Source organism: Mustela erminea, chromosome 3 (assembly GCF_009829155.1).
Source record: "Mustela erminea isolate mMusErm1 chromosome 3, mMusErm1.Pri, whole genome shotgun sequence".
NCBI classification, from domain to species: domain Eukaryota; kingdom Metazoa; phylum Chordata; class Mammalia; order Carnivora; family Mustelidae; genus Mustela; species Mustela erminea.
Genome location: NC_045616.1, coordinates 53,374,012 through 53,398,311, shown reverse-complemented (window position 1 = coordinate 53,398,311; position 24,300 = coordinate 53,374,012). Strand labels below are relative to the sequence as shown.

The 24,300-nt window shown below is 38.4% G+C and overlaps 1 protein-coding gene across 3 annotated transcripts; it reads right to left on the bottom strand.

Annotated features, from left to right (window-relative positions):
* Positions 1-397: 397 nt before the first annotated feature.
* CCNH (cyclin H) lies at positions 398-22,960 on the bottom strand. Of its 3 annotated transcripts, none has more exons than XM_032335804.1 (9): positions 22,693-22,960; positions 20,125-20,247; positions 17,859-17,932; positions 16,632-16,842; positions 11,591-11,754; positions 8,130-8,200; positions 5,603-5,714; positions 2,570-2,645; positions 398-2,014 (listed from the first exon to the last, which is right to left on the bottom strand). In XM_032335804.1, the coding sequence occupies exons 1-9, from the start codon at positions 22,807-22,809 to the stop codon at positions 1,976-1,978; spliced, it is 987 nt and encodes a 328-aa protein (XP_032191695.1). In that variant the 5' UTR covers positions 22,810-22,960; the 3' UTR covers positions 398-1,975. The 3 variants fall into 3 exon arrangements, 2 of the variants coding, with proteins under 2 accessions (XP_032191695.1, XP_032191696.1); XM_032335805.1 differs by having other exon boundaries at positions 2,585-2,645; XR_004283925.1 differs by lacking the exons at positions 398-2,014; positions 2,570-2,645 and adding an exon at positions 7,069-7,192 and having other exon boundaries at positions 5,629-5,714.
* Between the last annotated feature and the right edge of the window lie 1,340 nt (positions 22,961-24,300).

The following is a 24,300-nucleotide window of genomic DNA, read 5'->3' as shown; positions in this document are numbered from 1 at the left end:
TAGGCAGAGAGGCAGGCAGAGCGAGAGAGAGGAGGAAGCAGGCTCCCTGCTGAGCAGTGAGCCCGATGCAGGACTCGATCCCAGGACCCTGAGATCATGACCTGAGCCGAAGGCAGCGGCTTAACCCACTGAGCCACCCAGGCGCCCCCCTCACTTCTGCTTTACAGCTGGACTACCATGGCAGTAGTATGGGTTACAGGATAAAGCCGAAGGGATATAGACCAGTGACATCTCCAAGAACATTTCACCACAGTCCAGGGAGGTCCAAAATCTAGTGCTGGGCAACTTAGTCCTCCCCACTAATCACCACTCAGTCTCTAGCCATACTGACCTATCTGCCATTCCCCCAGGCTGAAAAGTCCTCTTCTGCCATTTATATTTTAATGCCATCTTTATCTCTTGAGGTGGAATAGAAGACGTGTCATTTACCTTTGTACTCCTTATAGTAACTATTTAGGTCAAAGATGAAATAAAACCTCAGACTTTTTTAATGGGGCTGGCTAGGAGACTTTTCAGAAATAAATGTGGACCTTGCTCTGATACTAAAGCTTAGGGACTTAAAAGGGAAACAAGATAAAGTATGAACACTTCACAATGCTGTCTAGAGGCTAGCAGCACTGCTACTTAACTTGGATAGCTCTGGAAGATTGTTAACTTTGGCTTCTTCCAGTCCATGTTTGTAAAATCACACTTCATGAATTTCATTCCTCATCCCACAATGAGAAGAAACTAAAACCAAAAACTTCAAACATAAAGAATTATTAGAAGGTGCATACAGTAAATATTGCCCTCACATAGTGAGATGGAATTAAAATGGTACCTACACTCTAATGGCAAGTGCAGCCTGGGATGAACAGACACTGAGGACAGCTGTGTATCCATCAAACTCAGATTTACAGAGTTTCACAGAATTCCTGTAACCCAGTTTTCTAGAAACAATTGAACAAATCACAATTTGGTTGCAACTTAGAAACCAAGTAAGATCACAGTTAAATACCTGGACAAATGCTACAATGTGCAACACTTAGTATATGCAAGCACTATTCCCATTAGACCGGGGAAAAGTACGCATTATTTGCCCCATTTGTACCTCGGGAAATGGACACAGAGAGCTTTAGAACTTGACCAGAATCATGAAATGAAATAGATAACCAAGATCAAGTACCGTAGTCTGCACTTATTTTTTTTTAATCAACTCACTTCAATCTGAATTCAATGTCTTGAACATATTTCACTTGATAGGTTAATAACCATAACACCTATTTATATCGATTCACCTGAGGGAATGTGTTAGTTTTGACACCGAATGTACAATTCTCGACTATCTGCAGACCTACAGCAACTTAATTTTTTATCTAGACCACTACTCAAGACTGTGTGTTTATTTGATTTCTTCTTTAGAACTTACTTGGTAGTGTTTTCAGGTAACTGAGGACAACAAATACTGATTATTACTACCCTGAGTAACTAGCTTTTAGTTTCAGTTGAAGCATTTGACAGGTGAGGTACAGGAGTATATATAAGAAAGCTAAGTATACTACGATGACATCTGAGAAGGCATTTATAAAGGTTTCTAGACATTCCCTAGCAGGTTTAAAGGTGATTACTTGGTTTAATTTTTTTGTGACCTTTTTTGGTGCTTTCCCTTAAAAAAAAAAAAAAAAAAAGTTTGCTGCTTTTATTTTGTTTAAAACACTAAAGGCAAATAAATTACAGCTTTGGCTACTGCAAAAAGACTGATTTGGTATAGTCATGATGGGGCAAGACTATCTAAACCAGGTGCTATTCTGGCTCTTTTCAGGGGTTTTATTTCACATAAAGCTAGCCTGAGAGAAAGGAAAAAAAAATTAAATAACAAATATAAAAGTTTAATATATTTGATGCTTTCACATTATTTCTTTTTTCAACAAAGTTAAATGCCAGATACTTCATCCTTCTGTTGATTAGTTAGCACTGGAAAGTCTATTTCAAATGGTTAGAGAGAATCTACCAGGTCATCGTCAGTCCATTCTTCCTAAGAAGGAAAGAAAACGTAGTAAGAATAACATTATACTGAAGAATAACAGCACTATTTAGCTCCTTACCTTTCAGGAAAATCTTCTTTTACTGTGATTATAGGAAGGTAATAAGCCAGGAAAATTTGTAGTAGTTCAATCTTACAGTACTATGGTTTGCTCTCATGAGACTACACTGACAGGAGTAAAGGTTACAACTGTGACCTTCTGCCTCTTATTTATATATATCTGACAAAGTACAAGTTTTCTGAAAAGGGTATGAGAAGAATCCTTGGAAGTCAAAAACAGAGCAGAAATTTAGCATGTTATATCTATTTCTGTTGCCTTCCATAATTCTTCATCAATTAACCATTACACTGCTTCAGAACAGGGTAAGAAAGAAGTGAGAAAAATCCCATGATAAGAAGAAGAATATACATAAAAAAAGGATGCAAAAAAAAAAAAAATGAAAGCTTCAAAGCCCACGCCTCTGTAATACTTGCATTCTGGAAAAATAAAATCTTAACAGTATGGTCAGACTAGATTATACAATAAAAGTAATTTTTAAAATTTACCTTTGGAGAACATACCTCTTCATGTTTGGGTTTCTTAGAGACATAATCATCATCTTCATAGCCTTTCCTCTTCTTCCTGTAATTAAGCAGCCATCAATAAGTAATCTAAAACTGGCAATAGAAACTATAAACTAGCAAGGATATATATATATATATCCGTATAATTATATATATGTACATATATAATACATATATCTGAAATAATATATATTAATATATATATTCTAGCAAGGCTATATGAAATACTGTGTGTGTGTGTGTGTATATATATATATCTACTGAAGAACAAAGGTGTGGAAAATGTAAAGAGATGCATTATGGAAAGGAAGACATTATCTTTCTAATTAATCTCTATGTTCAATGCAGTTCTAACTAAAATCCTAATAAAATTTCTTATTGAAACTGTCAAGTATAACTGATGTGCAAGACTATGCAAAAAAAGCAAAAGAATCTGAAAGAATAAAGTGTGGGGCCCTTGTCCCAGTTATCATCAAAACACTATGTATGAAAGATAAAGTAATTTATGGTGTGGTATTAGCAAGAATTAACTGGGTCAATGATCGAGCAGATAGGCAAAAAACAACGATGCATATATATGAATTTATAAGGAATATGTAATTGGGGGAAACTATGGCTTTTTAAAAAAACAGCTAGGTAACAGACTTTTTTTAAAAAAAAATTAGTGTTATGACATGTGTACCTCACATCATTCATAAATAATTCTAAATCGTTTTAACAGATGAACACAAAGCAAAATAAAGATTAGCTTTAGGGTTAGAAATGGTATTCAAATGTAAAAGCATAAAGCAGAACGTACATCTCCTAGATACCAGCAAGTTGAAAGACACAATAAAACAGCCGTAGGATATAGGAAAAGACAAATATATAAAGAACTACGGATCAGGAAGTAACATCAAAAAATGCACAAGGGTTGTAAGCAGGCAATATCAAAGAACTACAAATGGCTGTTAAACTAAAAACAGCAATGCCTCATAGTAATAGGGAAAATACAAATTAAAATACCAATGTGATTCTGTTTTCTCACCCAGCCTGACAAAAGTTAAAGACTGACACTCCAACAGTTGTACAATATGTATGAAAGCATTCATAGAGAAAAAACCACTTATTTCATACACACATGCAGAGAAAAGACTGGCAAAGGTATAAACCAAATAGATACTACCTCTGAGGTCACAACTGGATTTGGGTTTTGGTCAAGGAGAACTTTGGTTTACCTGTACTGACTTCAGTAATGACAACAGAGTTAACTGTTTGTGTCATGAAAAAGAAAAAGAATTTTAAAGACCGGGAAAACAAAATTATTTTGTCCTGAAGTAATGCTTGTCACTGTGGTCCACAGACCAGTCATGAACCATTTTCAGTTTGCAGTAAGGTGAAGTAAAGAAACAAGACTGTTTAGAAAATTTTACAATAATTCCATCGATTAATTTTATGACTACTAAAATCTAATAAAATTTCAACTTGTGTTTTGTGTATTTCATTATAGTAATTTGTTATTTATTGCATTTTATCTTGGATTATTTTAAAGTCCTTTTTTGATAGTCCGAAAAGCAGCCCCCGCCAAGTACTCACAAAAATGCAGAATTTGCTTGATATAGTAAAAAAAGCACATAGCAACTTGGAGTAAGAGGTACTCTGGCAGTTAGCAATTTTGGATTATAGACCATTCATAGTTAACCCAGCTAGAAGGATAAATCAGTAGTCGGTGGTGTGATCCAGAGGGTGATAAATTTCTTTATATGGTCAATATAAATATTTCACACCTTGTAGGCTGTACAGTTCACTTCTGTCACAACTACTTGACTCCTGCTGCAGCGTGAAAAGACCCACAGACAGTACACAAACTAATGGGCATGTCTCTGTTCCAGTACAAGTCTTTGTAAAAACAGGTAGTAGTTCACATTTGGCCTCTGGGCCAGTTTGCCAACCTTTGGTCTAAGTCGACTTCAAAATCAATGTGAAAAGAATACAGTCGGTTCTGCAATACTTTGATTTATTCAAGTTGACATTTTTTTACTTCTCTGTAACCACTCTTCATTCCTGAGTTACCACTGAAGCCCACAAGTGAGATCTACCAATTTTAAGTTCTGTGCTGAGCCATGCCTTGCAGTGACAGCTACGATACAATAAAGTAGTCCCACATTTTGCATGTTTCATAAATCCTTGGATAGTCTCCTGTGACTCTGTAAAGAATTTGAGCCACATGTACCTGGATCTGAAGGCCACAGAATACTGTCCTGGTTTCTCAGACATTATGCAGTACAGTATATTCACCAATAACAGATCAAAAACATCTCAGATGCATCTTCACTGTAAGATGGCAGTGTTAACTCCCACTAAATATTAATAAGGTAAATACTTTGGAATCAGAATGTATTCCATAGAAAAAAAAACAACACTTTTCTCATTACCATTCCACACCCCTACCTTAAATTCCTAAAAGATGAGATTTGAGTAGATCCTTCAATTTGCAAAGCACAAAGAACCCCAATTCTGTGATTTCCACATTCAGCCTACAAATCAGTGAGAGACCTTATAGGTGTTCCTTATGGCTGCCAAGAAAATACCCAACAGCACATTTTCCTACTTAATCTGTCTTCAATTTAAAGTTCATCCCTGAAAGAAAACAGGCCAACTTTCCCTGCTGTAGCTAACAGAAGTAAATCTGAAACAGTATGCTTTTTCTCTCAGACAAGGTACCAGACCTCCAAAGAACCCAAATATTAAAAGACAGTAGGAGGTTTGGAGATTCCCTAGGAAGACTCTAGAGGTCCCTTGAGAAGTAACAGACAGGGCCTGTAAGCCAAAGAATACATTAGTCATATGAGGAGAAAGCCAAACTTCTGTCTGGTGTTTAATCCTGTTAGAAATATCCACTCGATTAAAGACAACCCAACTTAATGGGTAGTCATTTTTCCCCACAAAAGCAAACACTCACCAATTAAGTGACTTTTTAGGATGAGCTAGCCTCAAGAACAATTCTACCCAACCTTAACACCCCCACCTACTTACGTAATTACATTAAGGGCAAGCTCAGCAGAGTGACATCTCTCCAGCTTCTGTTTCAGAACAGCAACTTCTTCAGATCTGGGTGGCTCATATTTTTTTACCAAGTTTCTCATACCTATGTGGAGATAAAAAAGATTTATACTAGATAATAAAAAGTCCTGTTCTTATAAGGGAGCTGAGTATTTTCCCAACTTACTATGGGAATAATAACAAAACTCTTGAAATGTGATTATTACCAGCATTTGCAATGTTCTGCATTAAAATCCAGTAAATACCATACTTGCAGTAATTATAGTGGTCTCCTGCTTAGCCCATATCCTATACAGCATAAAAAGAAGCACGTTCTTCAACCTAGTCAGTACTTTTTCCAAATCCCACCATGGTCACTTTTTCAGATTTAAGGCTTTAAAAATCCATGATTCAGTGAACATCCTTTGTTCTCTGCCAGCTGTATTTATAACATTCTGTGCTACAGATGGTGGCCCAAAGACTATTTACAAAGGAAACCATTAGGTGACATGTAATAAAGGGAGGACACTTAGTAAAAATGTGTCAATGATCCTTTGCTTCAAAAAAATACAGCACCTAGACAACAAAGCATCACCAAGAAAACAGAAATGTCCTCCTTAGGCTAAAAGTGAACTACTGTGTCAGTGACTTTCAACTGCCAAAATGTCCTCTCCCCTGGTCTGTTTGTATTATTCAACTGCAATAAACCAAAGAATGTTAAGTCTCAGGAATTTTTAGGGGAATGGTGAGAGATCCAGGGCTTATTAGCCAGCCACATGTGCCAAACAGGCAGAGCTTGCTGGACTGTAAACAAAGCAGTGTTTTCAACTGAATTAATACTTGTGGCCTGATAATCTTTGTTCCAAAAACTTAGGAATAAGATACCTTAATATTGTTACAGCGCTGAGTGTTCTGTCAAAAGCTATAAAACAAGTGGAGTAAAACGAAGGAACTGAGAAGAAATCAGTCAAAAGCTGTTAGCTGTATGATGAGCACAGTGGGTTATCTTTAAGGCTCCTTTTACCTACTAAATCCTTGATCCTAAGATCTCTGGCTGAATCACAGCATTGGAAGTGCACCCTCTAGTGGTTAAACTGAAGACCTACAGTTTTATGATTCGTAAATCACAAATCCATCACTCCCAATTGAAGGAAGCCCTCAAGATCATTTCAAGCAGAGAATCAAGAAATGTTATTTACATGCCCTGAAACAGCTTACCTTCTGAAATATAAAACATATAAAACACATTTACTACCCTCATCCAAGATCATGATTTTTAATCTCATACTTATTGGCTTACCCAGTATTTCAGCTACATATTTAGTTAACAAGGACAAGTAGCACAAACACAAGGGAGACAAACACAGATGACTTTTAACTCTAATGCTTAGTAGCCATGAGCCTTCAGTGATACGCAGGCAAGAATGAAGGAAGGAGAGGGGTGGGTAGTCTCTACTCACCCATTAAGACAGGGTTTCTCAACACTGGCACTGCCAACAGTTTGGGCTGGAAAATTCTTCATTGTGAGAGGCTATATTTGTTTTCTGAGTCAGCTATTAAAAATTACTCTAAGCTCAGTAAGTCCTGAAACAACAGAAATGGATTCTCCTTTCACAGTTCTGAAGCCCCGGAGTCTGAAATCAGTTTCACTGGGCCAATATCAAAATGTTAGCAGAGCCCCATTCCCTCTGGAGGCTCTAGGGGGAAATCCATTTCTTCCTGTTCCAGCTTCTGGCTCCCAGCATCCCCTTGCTTGTGGCCATATCACTCCAATTTTTAAGGTTTGCATCTTCAAATCCTTCTCTGTGTTTTGTCTTCTCTGTCAAACCTTCCACTGCCTTTCTTTAATAAAGACTCCTGTGACCTGGATATCCAGGATATCCATCTCAAGATCTTCAAACTGTAACAGCTTTCTAAGGTAACATTCATGGTTTCTAGGGATTAGGACATGGGTATCTTCGGGGAGTCATTCTTCAGCTTATCAAGGGACTACACTGAATTATAAGATGTTTAGGAACATTCTTCTACCAGCTAGATTTGAGTACTAGCCACTCCCCCACCCCCTAAGTTCTGACAGCCAAAAGTGTCCCAGACATTGCAAAAATCACACCTAGAGAACCACGACTTTTGTAATACCAACATGACTAGCAAATAATGGGAACTAATTAAAGCTGATTACAAAACAACCCCAAATTTAAGTATTATCTTTAATTTGGTTCCCCTCAGATCTTCTCCTGTGCCTGTCATGTATCTGTGTATACTTCAAAAGGACTGTTTTAAACCTTAACCCTTTCTGAATCTTCTATTTTCACTTTCCTAATAAGTTCTCTATGTGTACAAACTACTTCCTTTCATGATCGCTCTACCTGTTCTCCATCGATGAATGTATCCTTAATGCCTCCATGACCCAGTAAATCTAAACAACAATCTATATGATTGATACCTGAAGTTACATATCAAGATGATATTTAGAAAATAGCTTTGTAATAGAACATTTTATAAAGTGTCCTGTTTTACTTACTTTTCATTATATCTAGTAACTGTGACAAGCCAGTTCTGTTCTCTTTCAGCATCAGACTTTCTGACAAATAACTGGTAGAAAAAGGAAAAACATTTTAATCTACTGAATACATACCACATCTTGAGAAACATGACATCATAAATTAGTTTCCCCCACGTTCGTTTCACAAGGAAAATTTTAAAATTAATTTACATTAAAAGTATTAAATAACAATACTTCGAACTCCACAAAACTATACACTCTAACTATTATAGTCTTAAGGATTTAATACAACTTAGTTTAAAAGACGTTTAATATCCAAATTATTTTGCCTAAATTTGGTAATATGTAAACTTTCAGAGGGAAAATGGTTATGAATACGACATATCAAGGATTGACTGTTACTACTGTTAAATGTTTAAATATATAAACTCTAAGAATCTAACTTCATTTTACAATCTGAATAATTTGAGTAATTGAGCAATTTGAACAATGTGAGTCACAGGCACAGACAAGTCATGATCTTGTCCCCTGCCCAAAGTCATAAAGCTAGGAAGTAGCAGAGCTGGAACACGGTACTAGTAAGGATTCTCTCTTCCCTTAATAGCAAGTTAACTATAAGTGCTCTTCTTGGGACTAACAGGTATTCAAACCAGTTAAGAATATCCTCATGCTTTGGGGTGCCTGTTTGGCTCAGTCATTAAGCATCTCCCTTTGGCTCGGGTCATGATCCCAGAGTCCTGGGACAGACTCCTGCATCAGTCTCCCTGCTCAGTGGGGAGCCTGCTTCTCCCTCTGCTTGTGTTCCCTCTCTGGTTGTCTCTGTCAAATAAATAAATCTTTTGAAAAAAAAAAAAAAATCCTCATGTTTTGCAAATCTATTACATCTATAAATCAAAGTGTTAATACTTTTCCATAAATGGATATAAAGCCTCATTATCGTTTTTCTGGCAACCAATGATAGCAGCATGAAAATAATTTCTATATTTAAATATTTAGCTACTCTGAACTTGATATATAATTGATAAAAGCTGAAGTGAACAGACTGTGAAGGCATAAGTAATCTTTCAAACACAAGTAGAAAGAAATTATTAATTTCTCTGGAAAACGGCAAAATGAGTAAAATGGTGAAATACAGTTGAAACAGACAATTTTTAAGGAAATTTTGTTGCCTTCTTTTAAACTATCCAGATCATTTAAATGATCCTGCATAAGTTTTGATAGCTAAGTTTGATGTTAACAACTTCATCATCTATGATGGGAATTAATCTTAGATATAAGAATCAACAACTCCCTTAATAATATACATTTGTGGTTATCAGTAATTCAAAATGACTATTAGTCTTTTCCTTTCTTTTTTCTCCCAAGCCCTCACACTTGAGGCATTTTCTTTTGTTTCTTTTTACTCTTTCTTTTTCATTTCTTAAACATAAGAGCAAAACATTTAGTTCTAAGAGTTAGCCGACTAGACTCTGCCTCAACGAACTTATAAGTTAGCAACTCAATCTCAATACTGAATTAGAATTTCAATATTTTGATTAAAAAAATCCATAAGCAAGCAGGAATATTTAAGAAGTCAAGCTAGGAGATGAAACATAAATTGAAATCCAGTAAAAGAGAAGACAACTCAGAACTAACAAAAGAACATCCTATGAGTATTAATCTAAAGCGTCACCCAGAATATAATAGCACAAGGGCTTTCCCTTTCTGAAAACAGCAATAAATGTAAAGGCAATTTCAATGTGTCCCCGGAGTTTGCAAAGTAAATCAGAAGTTAAGAATGATTTACAAATACTTCCTCAAAAGGAAAAGAAATGCCCAACTCTTCACAGTCCCTGGGAAATTCAAACGTGTATTTAATTGGTCATGAGCCCAAGTTACCACAGTTTCAGTTTCAGCTATCTGAGATTGTAACGACACCTCCAAGGTGACATAAGCTTCATCCCTCTCCGTAAGAATCTCACCACTGGAGAATCTGCATACACACGGCATTGGATATGATGCTTCTATTCAGACATCTGGCTATCTGACTTGCGGAAAAGAGACTTTCTTCTCTTAGAGAATGGAAGCCTCACATCTAAACTCCACAGATATCAATAATCTGCTGTCTTTCCTAACTAGAACAAGGACTGATAGCTTTGTTCATTCTAACAGTACAGTGCATGGTACAGAGAAGGCACTTGATAAAAGTTTTGTTTAGTCAAATAAATGGAGGTATAGATCACTTAGGGATTAAAAGTATATATTTATGTACATTTGGTGAGCTGTGTTTGTGGAGAAGAGGCATACCATGAATTAAAAACAAGCCCACAATCCCTTATCTTGCATTTGTTTTTAAATTCATAAACTGTTCAAGTTTTGGAAAGGGAACCTAGGGAAAGTACCAAGAAATGTGCAACAATGCAGTGATGTCAGGGGATGTAGCCTGTTACCGGTACATTCGTATTTCTGTAAGGAAACACAGAAATACTCCTGTTAAGCTGAATAAAGACTAATCACATCTGTTCATGTTTGCTACCACCATTATCCATGGATTTTGAAATTTTGGATGAGGGGATTACAAACACGGAGAACAGCGTAAGTTTAGAAAATCTTACCTCTCTCAAGATTTTTCTAGGACTAAGATCAGGCAGAACTTCAAAGGTCACAAAGAAATTATAAAAATTTACAAAATCTAATTTGCTACTAGCCTGTGCTTCAGTTACAAACCAGTATGAAAACAGTGTTTAATTAATCTGTGCACAAGATACTGCAGAGAGTCAAGTAAGGTTAATTCAGGTAAAGGGCTCGTCGCAAAGCCCGGTTCTCACTGTGCATTTATGCATCAGCTGTAGGTGTCTACAGCTCAGGTGCAATTCATATGGACATCCCCTGAAGCATTACTCATTCAACAGATCTTTACTGAATGCCACATGCCACAGAGGTTCCACAGCAGGAGAAGAACAATAAATCAGGCAGACATATTTGCTGAGCATGTGTTGCTTAAAGTTCACAAAACTCTGTTCACTCTTTACAGACGGCTCTATTAGTCTTTGCAGGATCACTTGATTTACTTCTACATTGGTCATAAAATGGATCCTCTCAGCTCACACACACTCAATTTTTAAAGATTTCTTTAAAAAGGTGACAGGGCACCTGGGTGGCTCAGTCCCTTAAGCATCTGCCTTTGGCTCAGCTCATGATTGCAGGGTCCTGGAATCAAGCCCCACATTGGCTCTCCCTTTCCCCTGCCCCTTTCCCCCTACTTGTGCACTCTTGCTCTCTTTCTCAAATCAATAAATCTTAAAAAACAAATAAAAATTAAAAAGAAAATAATCTTAAAAAATATATAAAAGGTCATTTCATTTTTTCTGTTGCCCTCGCCAACCCTCTGAAACACAGTACATATAAAGGACTAAGTCACAAACTGAATAGCACTTAAAAATTCACTCTCTAGAAAGGGATAAACTGAGTCTGATCAAAGCTAAAACACAGATTAATACCTTTCCATAGTAATTCCTGCTCGAGAGGCACTAGATAAAATGGCAGTCAGGGCAATCTGGGAAGGTGTGTATAAAAGGTAAGCATCCGTCAATGCAATTCTATTAAGAAAGTCATCAGCTGTTTTCCTCAACATCTCTGGATTCTCCATCATGGGATAGCGAGTCTAGAAAGAAAGTTTGCAAATGAAATCACTTCTGAGAGTTAATGCAATAATAATAGTTCAAAAATATTTATATTAACAAGAAAATGCTTAATACAGGATTCTTTTGTTTACAAAAGTAACACCCCAGGGGTGCCTGGCTGTCTGCACTGGTTAAACACCTACTATTGATTTCGGCTCAGGTCACAATCTCAGGGTCCTGAGACTGAGTCCCCTGTGGAGCCCAGTGCTCACTCAGCAAGGAGTCTGCCTGAGATTATTTCCCTCTGACTCTGCTCATGTATGTTCTAATACATAAATTTTTTTCTTTTTTTTTTAAGATTTTTTTTATCTATTGACAGACACAGATCACAAGTAGGCAGAAAGGCAGGCAGAGAGAGAGAGAGGGGAGCAGGCTCCCCACTGAGCAGACAGCCCAATGCAGGGCTTGATCCCAGGATCCTGGATCATCCCTGAGCTGAAGGTAGATGCTCAACGACTGTGCCACCCAGGCGCCCCAACTAATAAATAAATCTTTAAAAAAAAAAAGTAATATCTCAGCTTAATCTTTCCATCTAAGATTGTTTTGTATTCAGCATCAGAATGTATCAAAAGTGTAATCATTAAATTCTGCATGTTTGAAGGATCTGTTTTTCCTTAGTGACTTTCAAACTTTTCTTTTTTAAGATTTTATGTATTTATTTGGCAGACAGAGAGATCACAAGCAGGCAGAGAGGCAGGCATGGGAGGGGGGGTAGGAAGCAGGCTCCCTGCTGAGCAGAGAGCCCAATGCAGGGCTTGATTCCGGGATCCTGAGATCATGACCTGAGCCGAAGGCAGAGTCTTAACCCACTGAGCCACCCAGGCTCCCCTAAACTTTTCTAATCACAACTCATAATAAGAAATATATCTTTAGGGCGCCTGGGTGGCTCAGTGGGTTAAGCCGCTGCCTTCGGCTCAGGTCATGATCTCAGGGTCCTGGGATCGAGTCCCGCATCGGGCTCTCTGCTCGGCAGGGAGCCTGCTTCCTCCTCTCTCTCTCTGCCTGCCTCTCTGCCTACTTGTAATCTCTCTCTGTCAAATAAATAAATAAAATCTTTAAAAAAAAAAAAAAAAAAAAAGAAATATATGCTTTAAGATAATTTATCTGAAGCTCTCAGTATAGGACTTGGCACTGTTCTAATTTACATTAATCCCTCTCTTTGTCCTTTTTAACCTGAGGAGGAAGGGGAAGAGAGGTTTGAAGCAGACCTAAGAAAGGCACATCCCAAGGTAAAGGCTTTCCAGGCAATCCACCTTGGATTCAGCTGGAATTCAGCCATTTAGGAATCAAGGCACCACCTCATCTACAGTTGAAATTTCTGCTACTTAAAGTTTACTTTTGGGAAGTAAATGGAGATGGGGCTGGTTTGTTTTGATTACAAAATTATTTTTAAATTATGCCCAAGAAATACAGATGAGCCCATATTCTCTGAAAACTCTTCCTACACTGAACTCTAAATCCTAAACCCTTAGATGTATTTCAGATATCCACATTCAAGTCCCAAGGCACTAAAAAAATCTCTTCTACACTCAACAGAATACTGAGTCAACTGTATAGTTACACCCGTGTCATATTATCCAGAAATGCCTGACCTCTGCTATGAGAAATTCAGACATTCCACTATGACCACAGTACTCCTTTCCCCCAATATATTTGCTCAGTTACTTCACAGCTATTCCCCAAGTTCCTCCTCAGATCCTTTGGTCCTTTATCCCTTTATCTGTCTACTTGCTCCCTCTCATCAGCGTCCGCTGATCCTCACTTCCCTCCAGAATTCCCTGACCCATTATGCTGCCAACATATTTCAGACAAAACTTTAACAATGGCTGAATTCAAGTGGTTTTCTGCTTTGTAACTATATCCACATTTCTGGGTGCTGCAACAGAAAACAATACCACCAAGGAGTCTAGTATTATTACTATAAATTCAAGTTCACGGACTTCAGGAGGGCTCTCAACCTGCCTAACTATGATAATATTCCATAGAAAATTTGTTCTCCCATGTGTCACTGTGTTCAACATTTTCCACCTGTCTCAATGTCTCGTAATTTTCAGAAACTCCATCACTCTTCTGCCTTTAATGAAGAAAGACACTCCCATTTCCTGTCAGCACCAATCCCCAGGCATAATACGGTCCTCAACCCATGCTTACCTCTATCCCTCTGTTCAAAGAGCTATTATTCTCTCAAGGCCAATTATACTTTGCTTTCAACCCCATGCCAGTCCCTTCCACCTTACTCCAGAGACAAACTTGAACTACTTCTTTTTCTTCACTTCTTCCTTTAAGCTTTCTCTCATTACTAGCTCTCCACATCAGTTTCTTCCACAAAATAAAACACGAAAACCATCTCTCATCTATTTCTAGGAGTTCCCCTATCTTCTTAATCAATCATCTTTTCCTACTTCAAAAATCAAGCTGTTTAATCCAGGTTATAAATACTTGTTTTCTCACTTGCTATCTATTCCCCAACTGGCTCCAATCAGCTTCCTTCCACCACATTCAATGGAGACTAATTTCACAAAAATCACAGATGACCCTTCTGGCACTAAATCTAGCAAACATTATCCTTTTGCTTCTATTTTGCCTGAATTCTGGACAGGATTAGAGAGTGACGCATACTCGTAAAAGTATTCTACTTCACTTTTCCAGAAAGTCCTACCTCTCTGGATATTCTTCAGTCTCCTTAATAGCTTCTTATATTTCTCTTAACTACCGTTTACTTTTTGAAAATAATTTATTTTTTGGCGTGAGTGTGAGAACATGGGTGAGGCAGAGGTGGAGGGAGAGAATCTTGAGCAGACTCCATGCTCGCTGAGGACAGTGCAGCTTGATCTCATGACGCTGAAATCACCTGATCCGAAGCCAAGAGGTGGACGCTTACCTGACTGAGCCCCCAGGTACCCTTCTCTACCCTTTAAATGGTCCGTTGGGCAGTCCACTTGAAATTTTCTGGGAGCAACAACACCCAAATCTATACCTATAGCTTTGCCATCTTCTCCCACCTCGTGACACCCTTGATGCTTGAAGGAATTGTAAATTATGTCTCAAACCAGATTCATCAACCCTGAACCCTCCACTATCAACAAATCTGTGCTATGCCAGTGTTTTCTGTATCAGGGAGTGAACGAACCACCATTACCTATATGCTTAGGCCAGAAACCTGGGGGTTCTTCCTCTGTTTTCAATCTCTTTATGAAAATCAACCTCAGACTCTAGTGATTCTGACTAGTATCTCTTAAGTCCAGGTAGCTCTCTCTGTACTCACAGCCACTATAAGTCAAACCAACCACCATCTTTTGCCTGGACTACTCTTTTTTTATTTTATTTTTTCAGTGTTCCAAGACTTATTGTTTACGCACCACACCCAGTGCTCCCTGCGATACGTGCCCTCCTTAAATACCCACTGCCAGGCTCACCACCCTCCACCCCTCCCCTCCCAAACCTTCAGTTTGTTTCTCAGAGTCTATAGTCTCTCATGGTTCGTCTCCCACTCTGATTTCCCCCAACTACTTCTCTCCTTCACCCAATGTCCTGAGTTATTCCTTATGCTCCACAAGTAAGTGAAACCATATGATACTTGACTCTCTCTGCTTGACTTATTTCACTCAGCATAATCTCTTCCAGTCCCGTCCATGTTGATACAAAAGTTGGGTATTCATCCTTTCTGATGGAGGCATAATACTCCATTGTATATATGGACCATATCTTCTTTATCCATCTGTGCCTGGACTACTCTTACCAGCATCTTACTGTATCCGTTCATTGATTCTAATCCATTCTCCATATTATGCCTGACACATACATACGTGCAATAAATAGCTGCTGCAGATTTTTTTAAACTGCAAACTACAACGCTGCCCAGACTTAAGCCTTATGCTGGTCCTGTTGCTCTATTCAAAATCCTCCACAGTCCAGGACTCTACCTTCCACTCAGGCAGCACTCCGTGGCAGTCTTCCTCCTCTATCTCTAAGCTCCATTTAGGTTCTTTAGTGCACCACAGTTTCTTCAATCTGGACCTTTGACCAAAGAAGTCTCTCTAATTGGGATGTTCTTCTACTACCAAATTCCTCCTCTTGCTCTGATTTTCACTCTAAATGACCCTTTCTCACAACTATCTTTTTCCTCTCAATCTGCCATCCTGTTCTAAAGTATCCCTTCCTCCTATGGCACTTAGCACACTGGATATATGATTATCATTCCTATTAGACTGTAAGACCTATGAAAGTTGAAGATGTTCTAAATCCTTAAGCACAATGTTTTGGCATATGGTACATACCCAAATCTGGCCGCTCAACTGACATGAATGAACCAGTTTGTGACTTCCACTTTGACTTCAGTCACACTATCCAAGTCCCCTTTCAGGGGCCAAACAAAACAACCTGAGTTACTTTTGTCAATGCTTATTTCCTTATATTTTTGATACCTCCCTACTGATTCAAGTTCGCAATGCACTAAAAATGTTAATCACTTTGCAATATTCTAGTTAAAATTTATGTGGTTCTTTAAATGAGACCCATGGCAGTATACTTCAGAGTTAGAAGAATAAACTTAAGTCTTCAAAAGCATTACTCCAAACTGACAGTGGTCCTCATTAGAGTTCTTAGACAAGTATCTGCAGATCTACTAAATGAGCAGCTCTGGAACTGCAGCCCAACAATCTGAGTTAACAAACCTTCCAGGTGGCACTGAAATTTGAGAACTATAGCACCAGAGGTCCAAGCTGAACTCACATTTCAGATGAGCTTATGTTGTAACAACTAGGATGATTACAAGTGATAATAAAATTTTGATTTTTCGGCTAAAGAACTAGCAAAGGTGTATATTCTAATAGTTAATTTTTTCTATCAACAAGATTACCTTTAAATCAATGAGAAAGCCCTCAAACGGTCTATATGGATTGTGGACAATAAGGTGGAAATTAAGTTGCTGTATAAGTAGTAGTTCATATTCCAAAATCTGTTCAAGTGCCTTTTCTTGTCCAAGAGGACTCTCCCGCAGATTTCCAACGAACTGTGGACTAGATACATTGAATTCATCTACTTTGCAGGCCAAAAATGCACAAGTGAGCCTAGAGGAAAAAAAATAAAGGGATACTTTAAGAAGTATCTGAATATTTTATTAATAAAAATAAGTTCTAAAAATGCCTAATATTAACAAGTGACTATGCCAGACATTGCAGGAAATTTATTAAAAAAAAAAAAAAAAAAAGAAGAAGAAGAGTTTTCTGTTCAAGCTTTTATCCATTAGAAGACTGTAATAGGATGAACTGTATAACCCTGTCACAGCATTCAACCATTATTGACTTAATGGCAGTTTCATATAGTTCAACATAAACATCTGGAAAAATAACTGCAGAATAAGAGTACTTTGAATCATGAAATGTAGGTGGAAGAACACAATGGTATACACAGATGGAAGAAAGCAGGGGAAGCCAGGGAAGACAGGTAGGTCAAAGGAAGACTGTGGAAGGCCATCAGTAAAATCTCTGAAGGCATTTCATTAGAGATTATTACCTCGGCAACCTATGAAACTCTCACGGCTACTACCATAAATTTCAGAGAGAGCATCTAGTAATAAAATTACCACAAAAATCAAGATTGGAAGTAACAAGGACCTGACCTAGACTGGTAGAAAAGAAAATGAAAAAGGGAGAAAATAAACAGGGACAATGTGATTGAGAGCAATTTCTTTGATGAGTCTCATACTAGCTTCATATTTATTTCCAATGGACCTTTGTTCAATTGAAATGAATCTGGAGCTACAAAAATTGTAAACCGATTGATACAGAAAGAGAGGAGGTACCACGAATGATTCTTGGAGCAACAAAGAGAAGAACGGTACCACTAACAGAAAGAGGTATTAGGGAATTTAGTTTTAGAAAAACAGAATTTGAATATGGACAAGTTGAAGTTCAGATGCCATCAGTATTACAGGGAGGGTAGTACTATAGATGTATAAGGAGTATAAGGACAGTATAAGTTCAAAACAGAATGCAACTCTATTTACCCTTTATTAAGAAGTCATTTAATCCACACAAATAAAGGTTTTCTTAAATGAAAATCAGTAAGTTAGAATTATACTCACATTATTATCCGGGGGTGATATTCCATTACTGAGTTATTAAGATAGAAACGCTTGAAATACATACAAGCTGTACCCTAAGATTAAAAATAATACATTATCAGAATCTAGTCTCACATACATGTTAAATTTTATTCAAAACATTTTTTAAACTAACTTTTTCTTTGAAAAAGTTACCCATACAAAATACCAAAACTTCTTAATTCTTTTTTAATAAAATAAATTGTGATGAATTACCATGGAAATGTTATAGACAAAAGACCCTTTGTTGTCCTTCCTCACTCACCCTGGTTACCCTTCCTATGGTCACTGAATGACTTAAAAAGTTTGTGTGTGTGTTTGTTTCAGACTTCAGAGTAACAAACACCAGCTAGATTAGAAAAAAATCAAGAAACAGACAAATATTCACAGCTTAACCCATCAATCTGGTGGAAAAAACTGACAGAATTAACACAGTTGGGCAGTAAGCCTTCTCTCTAAATCCACTTTGGATCTGTGCAACAGAACTATGATCATGTTGCCAAACTAAACAATAGAAACAGCACCTACCATTTTACTGACTGAATCCCATGGGCAAGACTCTGTGTCAAGCATCAAGCTATCATCTTGCTTTAATCCTTACAACAGCTTGGTGAAGTATGGCTATCTCCACTTCACAGAGAAGGAAACTGACCATCAGTAAGGTTAACTGTCTTGTTTGGGGTCACACATATAATAAGGAACAGGGATGGATTCAACTAAGACCTGCCTGTACTTTTAACCATCATGTCATTTGGCTAGAACCAATGAACAGATGTTTATCTATTTTAAGTTAGAAAAAGTTTCCTTTTAAATATTTTAAAAGTTTAGCTTTGTCATTCTTTGTGAAACAAAACAAAAAAACTTCATCAGTTTTAAATAAGCATGTTATATGAAGACAAATTCCACAAAGAAGTTCATGCAAGAATTCAGTTTCTTCGTCTGAAAAAACTCAGTAATAAATTATTATTATGTTATGGTTCTTCTATCAGAAAAACATGGAACCAAATCTAGAGACAACTAGTTAAGTCCATCTAAAATTCTTTATAAATCTTTCATCTCTCAGATGAAGGTCAGGTAAACTAAAAAAATCAAAAAATAAAAACAAAACAAAACAAAAAACAAACAAAAAAACCCAAAAAAATACTGTATTTCTGAACTTGGTAATTTTTATTTTTAAAGATTTTATTTATTTATTTGACAGAGAGAGATCACAAGTAGGCAGAGAGGCAGGTAGAGAGAGAGGGGGAAGCAGGCTTCCTGCTGAGCAGAGAGCCCAACAAGGGACTCGATCCCAGGAACCTGGGATCATGACCTGAGCTGAAGGCAGAGGCTTTAAACCACTGAGCCACCCAGGTGCCCCTGAACTTGGTATTTTCAATATACCTCTATTTTTTTCAACTTTAAAAATGGAGATTATTTCCTGAGGTGGTGTTCTCTATTGAGTCACAAGTTATTCACTCCATACAACTTTAAAAGTTAAGACAGACTTTCACTTAAGACACACCTTATCATATTTGATATTCACAGCAAACCTGTAAGATAATTATGAAAAAATGTTTTATAACCCTCCTTTTATCTTTCAGCTTTTCAACCTCAGTCTATGTTCAATAAATAAGAATACACACTAAAGGAACAATTTCAAGGACAGTGCTTTAAGTCCCTATAGCCACAAAACTCTAACTACCTGTTTCTCCTCACCACTGCCACAACACAGTAACCACACCCACACAAATGAAGTCTTCAGAACCATACATCTGAAACAAACACAAGACAATTTTTTACCCAAAGATAAATCTCCAGGTTTATCTCCTAATCAAGGTTTAAAAACTTCTATGGCATGAGTTTTAGCTGGGGCATCTGACTGCAACAGATGATTGAATGACTTATTTCAAACGTGTTTGTCAGATTTGAAAAGACACTAGTTTATGTTCTACTCCCCGTTCATTAGTCATTAGTTGGGAACCTAGAGAGAAAGTAGTATTTTCTTTCTCTGTAAAATGAGGATGTTATGACCTGTCTAGCAGACCTCAAAATTCTTTTGACAGTGAAATGAGAATGAAAATACTTTGTAAGAAATGATACAGGAATTCCTAAGTTAAGGAATTTATCAAAAAAATACACAAAGTGACAAAAACGTGAATACATAAATTTGCCTAAAGTGGGCAGAGAACTGAGTTACATGTTTAGAAGAGTTCGGATTTCAGAGGTCAGCTAAAGGACATTATACTTGATTACTATCGTAACTTACCACAACAGATCTTGGCATTGCTGGCTTAAACACCGAACAGAATTCTAATAATCTCTTCTCATAGTATTTGCAAAGCACCATTTCTTCATGAGGCTCAAGAAAGACTGGATCATTTGGAAGAACCTTTAGACCAAAAGTTACAACAAAAGTTCAATGAAATGCTCTTAAAATACTTTTCTCTGTCCAGATTAAGTTTAGTTTGTATCTCCAACCAAAGGGAAATATACCATATATCATTTTCTCTTTATAGAGCTGCTAATTATTATACAAAATAGTTTTAGTGAAATATTTGCTAAACTAAAACTATACCATCATTTCATTTCTTAGACTGTCAGCTGGACATTTGCTTCATTAGGGTAAAAAGAATCATGACAGAGGGTGTGCACACTCACTAGTTTGATGTCAGTTATAAATCAAAAATAAGATACATACTGTCATTGACTGGAAAGCTTTCAACATCCCTTTCGCAGTCACTAAGTGACACAGGTTGAGGTAAAAATCGACAAGTGTCTCAAGGATGATTAGGACACTTAAAATACTCCCATTTGTCTTTATAAACTCTCCACAGAATACATTAGATGCTTAATATTACAACAATTTTACAATAAATATCTACTAGGCAGGTTTTTTTTAAGATTTTGTTTATTTATTTGAGAGAGAGAGTGAGCATGAGAGGGAGAAGGTCAGAGGGAGAAGCAGACTGCCCGCTGAGCCGGGAGCCTGACACAGGACCTAATCCCGGGACTCCAGGATCATGACCAGGGCCGAAGGCAGTTGCTTAATCAACTGAGCCACCCAGGCGCCCCTTAGGCAGTGTTATTATTGAATTAATTATGACTACCAAAAACAAAGTATACTGAAGTCCTGACCCCCAGTACCTCAGAATATGACCTTATCTGGAGAGTTTCTACAAATGTGATTAGTTAAGATGAGGTCACACTGGAGTACAATGGGCTCCTAATCCAATATGACTGGTATCCTTATAAGAAGAACATGGGAAGATAAAAACACAGAGAGAACACTATGTAAAGAGGAAGAAGCAAAGGAATACCTAGGGTTACCAGAAGCTGAAAGAGGAAAAGATTCTCCCCTAAAAACTGCAGAATATTCTGACAACAACTTTATGCTACACTTCCAGTCTCCAGAACTGTGAAACAATAAATTTCTGATGTTTTAAACCACCCAATTTATGCTATTATTTTTAACGTTAGGCCAAGGAAAGTAATGCTAATACAAACCTATTTTATAGAGACAGCACAGGATTACGATTCAGAACAGACATGGGTTCAAAATCCTGGGTCTGCCGCTTACCAGCAATGTAGTCCTGAAAAGTTATTCAACCACTATATATCTCAGTCTCCTCAGCTGTAAAGCAAGGACATTAACAGCATCTACCTCAGGGGATAGTTGTGAGGATTAAATGAGCTAGCACTTAGTAAATGCTTAGAATACTGCCTGGTACACAGTACAGTCCTTACTACTTCCTGCAGCACAAGAATCAGGGAGTATGAAACAGACATGAGTTAAATGTAAAAAGTAGCTCAGTACCAACAGGTCTGAAACATGGAATCCTTGCTAGAGGGAAGCTTGTACTACAATGGATGGTGGAATTTGTGAAAGAAGAGTAAAACGGCGGGAGGCGGGGGGGGGGGGGGGGGGGGCGGAGCTCCTGGGTGGCTCAAAGGTTAAAAGTCCGCCTTTGCCTCAGGTCATGATCCCAGGGTCCTGTGATCAAGTCTCACATCAGGCTCCATGCTCAGCGGAAAGCCTGCCTCTCCCTCTCTCCCACTCCTCCTGCTGTGTCCCCCCCCCCGTCAAGTAAATAATTTTTTTTTAAAAAAGTGATTTTGTTTGTTTGTTTTTGTTTGCGTCGGAGCTATAACAGAAAGGACTTGGCTGGCTGAACCAAAGTCTAAACCATGTTCAGTCAATAGGTAATGACGGTCTCCTACCCTCTCCAATCCATTCACTACCAGGCTTCCTGAGATCTCTTTCTAAAACAGCATCTGAAAGGCTAATTCCCACTTAAAATCTTTCAAAGATTCCCCATCTCCTCATCATAAGTTCAAACTCCTTACTTCCGCTTACAAGCTCCTGGTCTATAGCTTCTCCAGCCTTTCAAGCTCCTCTATTTGAGCTTCTGCCACACAATCCGGAGCATTCGACCGAGCCGCCCTCAACCCTGCAAGTTCCGACCTCCCACTTTGCACCTGTGGCTCTGTCAGCCGGGACCGTCCTCTCTCCCCCTCTCCATCAACTCCCGGGAAAAGCCTTCCCCTACGTATCCTCTTAACTAATAAAAAGCTCTAGTCCCGCACTACGATATCAAGTCTTTTCTTCGCCATGTTACTGATTACTCCTCTGCCATTTGACTACGTCAATGGCGCTGTCGGTCTCAGTATCCACAACACCTGGCAAAGTACTCGCCTGTTTATTAAATAACACGCCCGCACTCCGCAGAGGCACGGGCAGCGGAGATGAAGGAGTGTGGAAGCCCCAGGGAAGGCAGGAGAGAGAATGGGGTGGGCAGCAGCTGCTCAAGAGTTTAGAGGCCGCCAGACTCCTCACCTTCCCGTTGGCCACCGCTTTGCATTTGAATTTGCGGTTGGCGTCCGCCCGCAGTCGCGCCAGCTGCTCCTCACTGGCGAAAGTCCAGTGCCGCTTCTGGCTACTGTTGTGGTACATCGCGAAAGCCCAAAGCAGGCCCCGGGAGTCTGGAAAAAAAGACCCCACACGCCACAACACCGCGAGGGGGAAAAGGCACCTAAGGCATAAACGCGAGCCCACGGACACCGAGGGCGTGCTTTCGGCCGGCGCGGACGCGTTGACGTTAAGATCATGTGATATTTCCGTCCGCAGTCGCGTTTCCGGAGCGGACTACGAGGAGAACAACCCGTGGGTCCGCCCAGCCGGCATGTGGGCAGAGCCTACGGTTATACGCCCCCTTTCCGTGAGGCTAGGCCCTAGCTCCGCCCCTTCCCGACAAAATTTAAAGGAGAAGCGACAGGCAGGGATGTCCAGAACAGGGTGAAGGTGTGGTTACACGGACGTCGACATGAACAATTTACGTGGAGTAACCAGAAGTGGGCAAAGGACCTGGGAAATTGTCAGCTTTCAAGTAGGGTGTTTAGAGTACGCCTCACTGAAAAGGTGACTTTTGAGAGAAGGCTTTAAAGGTATGAGGGAGTAGGCCTATCAGGTAAAGGGGTGGGGGGGGAGAAGGGAGGAGATTTGGGGGCAGACAGACCACTTAAGGTCCTAAGGCAGAAGCATTCCTGGAAATTTTACAGAAGAATGTGCTTGGAACATTACAAAAAACTCATTTTAAAAGACCGTATCCTTTCCCCCTGACCTTTTCTTCCCCTCTGTTGATTACTAGCTAATCTTACTCCATTTCCATATCTGAAGCACTATGTATGGTAGTTTTAGGATTTTCTTGAATTCCCATTTTCGTTATTGCCCCAAGGGAGACTTGCAATAACCCATTGTTAATACTGAAGAGATTCACAATTTTTACTACTAGTATTTTCAAAGCTGCATTTGTGATACAAAATTTATATTCCAAAAAGCTTTACTGGCTTTGTTATTTGTCCCATTTGGGCAGACCTTATTCTGTGCATCATACATGGGGTTATAAAGATGGACTGACCTACAGCAAATTGTTTTTCTCAAAACAAAAAGCAGATAAAAACGAAATGAAGAGAGTTTAGGTATTTACATAGGTAAAACTTTTGTAGGTAAAAAGAGGTGGCAGGGTATCTCTGTGTTCTATGAAAATGTTTTTAGAGGCTTAAGGAAGAGTTTTTGTTTGTTTGTTTCATGTTGGTAGGTATAGTTGAGGGTAGAGTTTGCCAGAGTTATTTGAATTCCTCAAACTTGTATATTTGTAGTTTATAACTTTGGAACTCCAGACACTCCTACAACATATGTTGGTAATCTGGACTAGTAAATTGGCTAAAAAAAAAAGAGAGAAAGGAGAAAATGTGATGATGTCGAGGAAGGACATGGCAAGTTATGAGTCCAGTGGATTGTAAGCACCCTAAAATATTGTGTAATGGAGAAGAATAATTTTGAAGGAAAAACAAAGTTTTCAGAAGATAGGCAGGAAATGAGGTGATTTAGATAAATTAGTATGTACATTAGATCTTGACCCATGGCAGTTATGTACACTGAGTC

Excerpts from the sequence above, each read along its gene's own strand:
- CCNH (XM_032335804.1), bottom strand. The coding sequence starts at position 22,809 with ATGTACCACAACAGTAGCCAGAAGCGGCACTGGACTTTCGCCAGTGAG. Across the intron at positions 8,201-11,590 it reads GCAGGAATTACTATGGAAAG|TTATTTGTCAGAAAGTCTGA; the intron begins GTATTAATCTGT and ends TTTTTCTACCAG. Across the intron at positions 5,715-8,129 it reads GTTACTAGATATAATGAAAA|GTATGAGAAACTTGGTAAAA; the intron begins GTAAGTAAAACA and ends ATCTCCACATAG.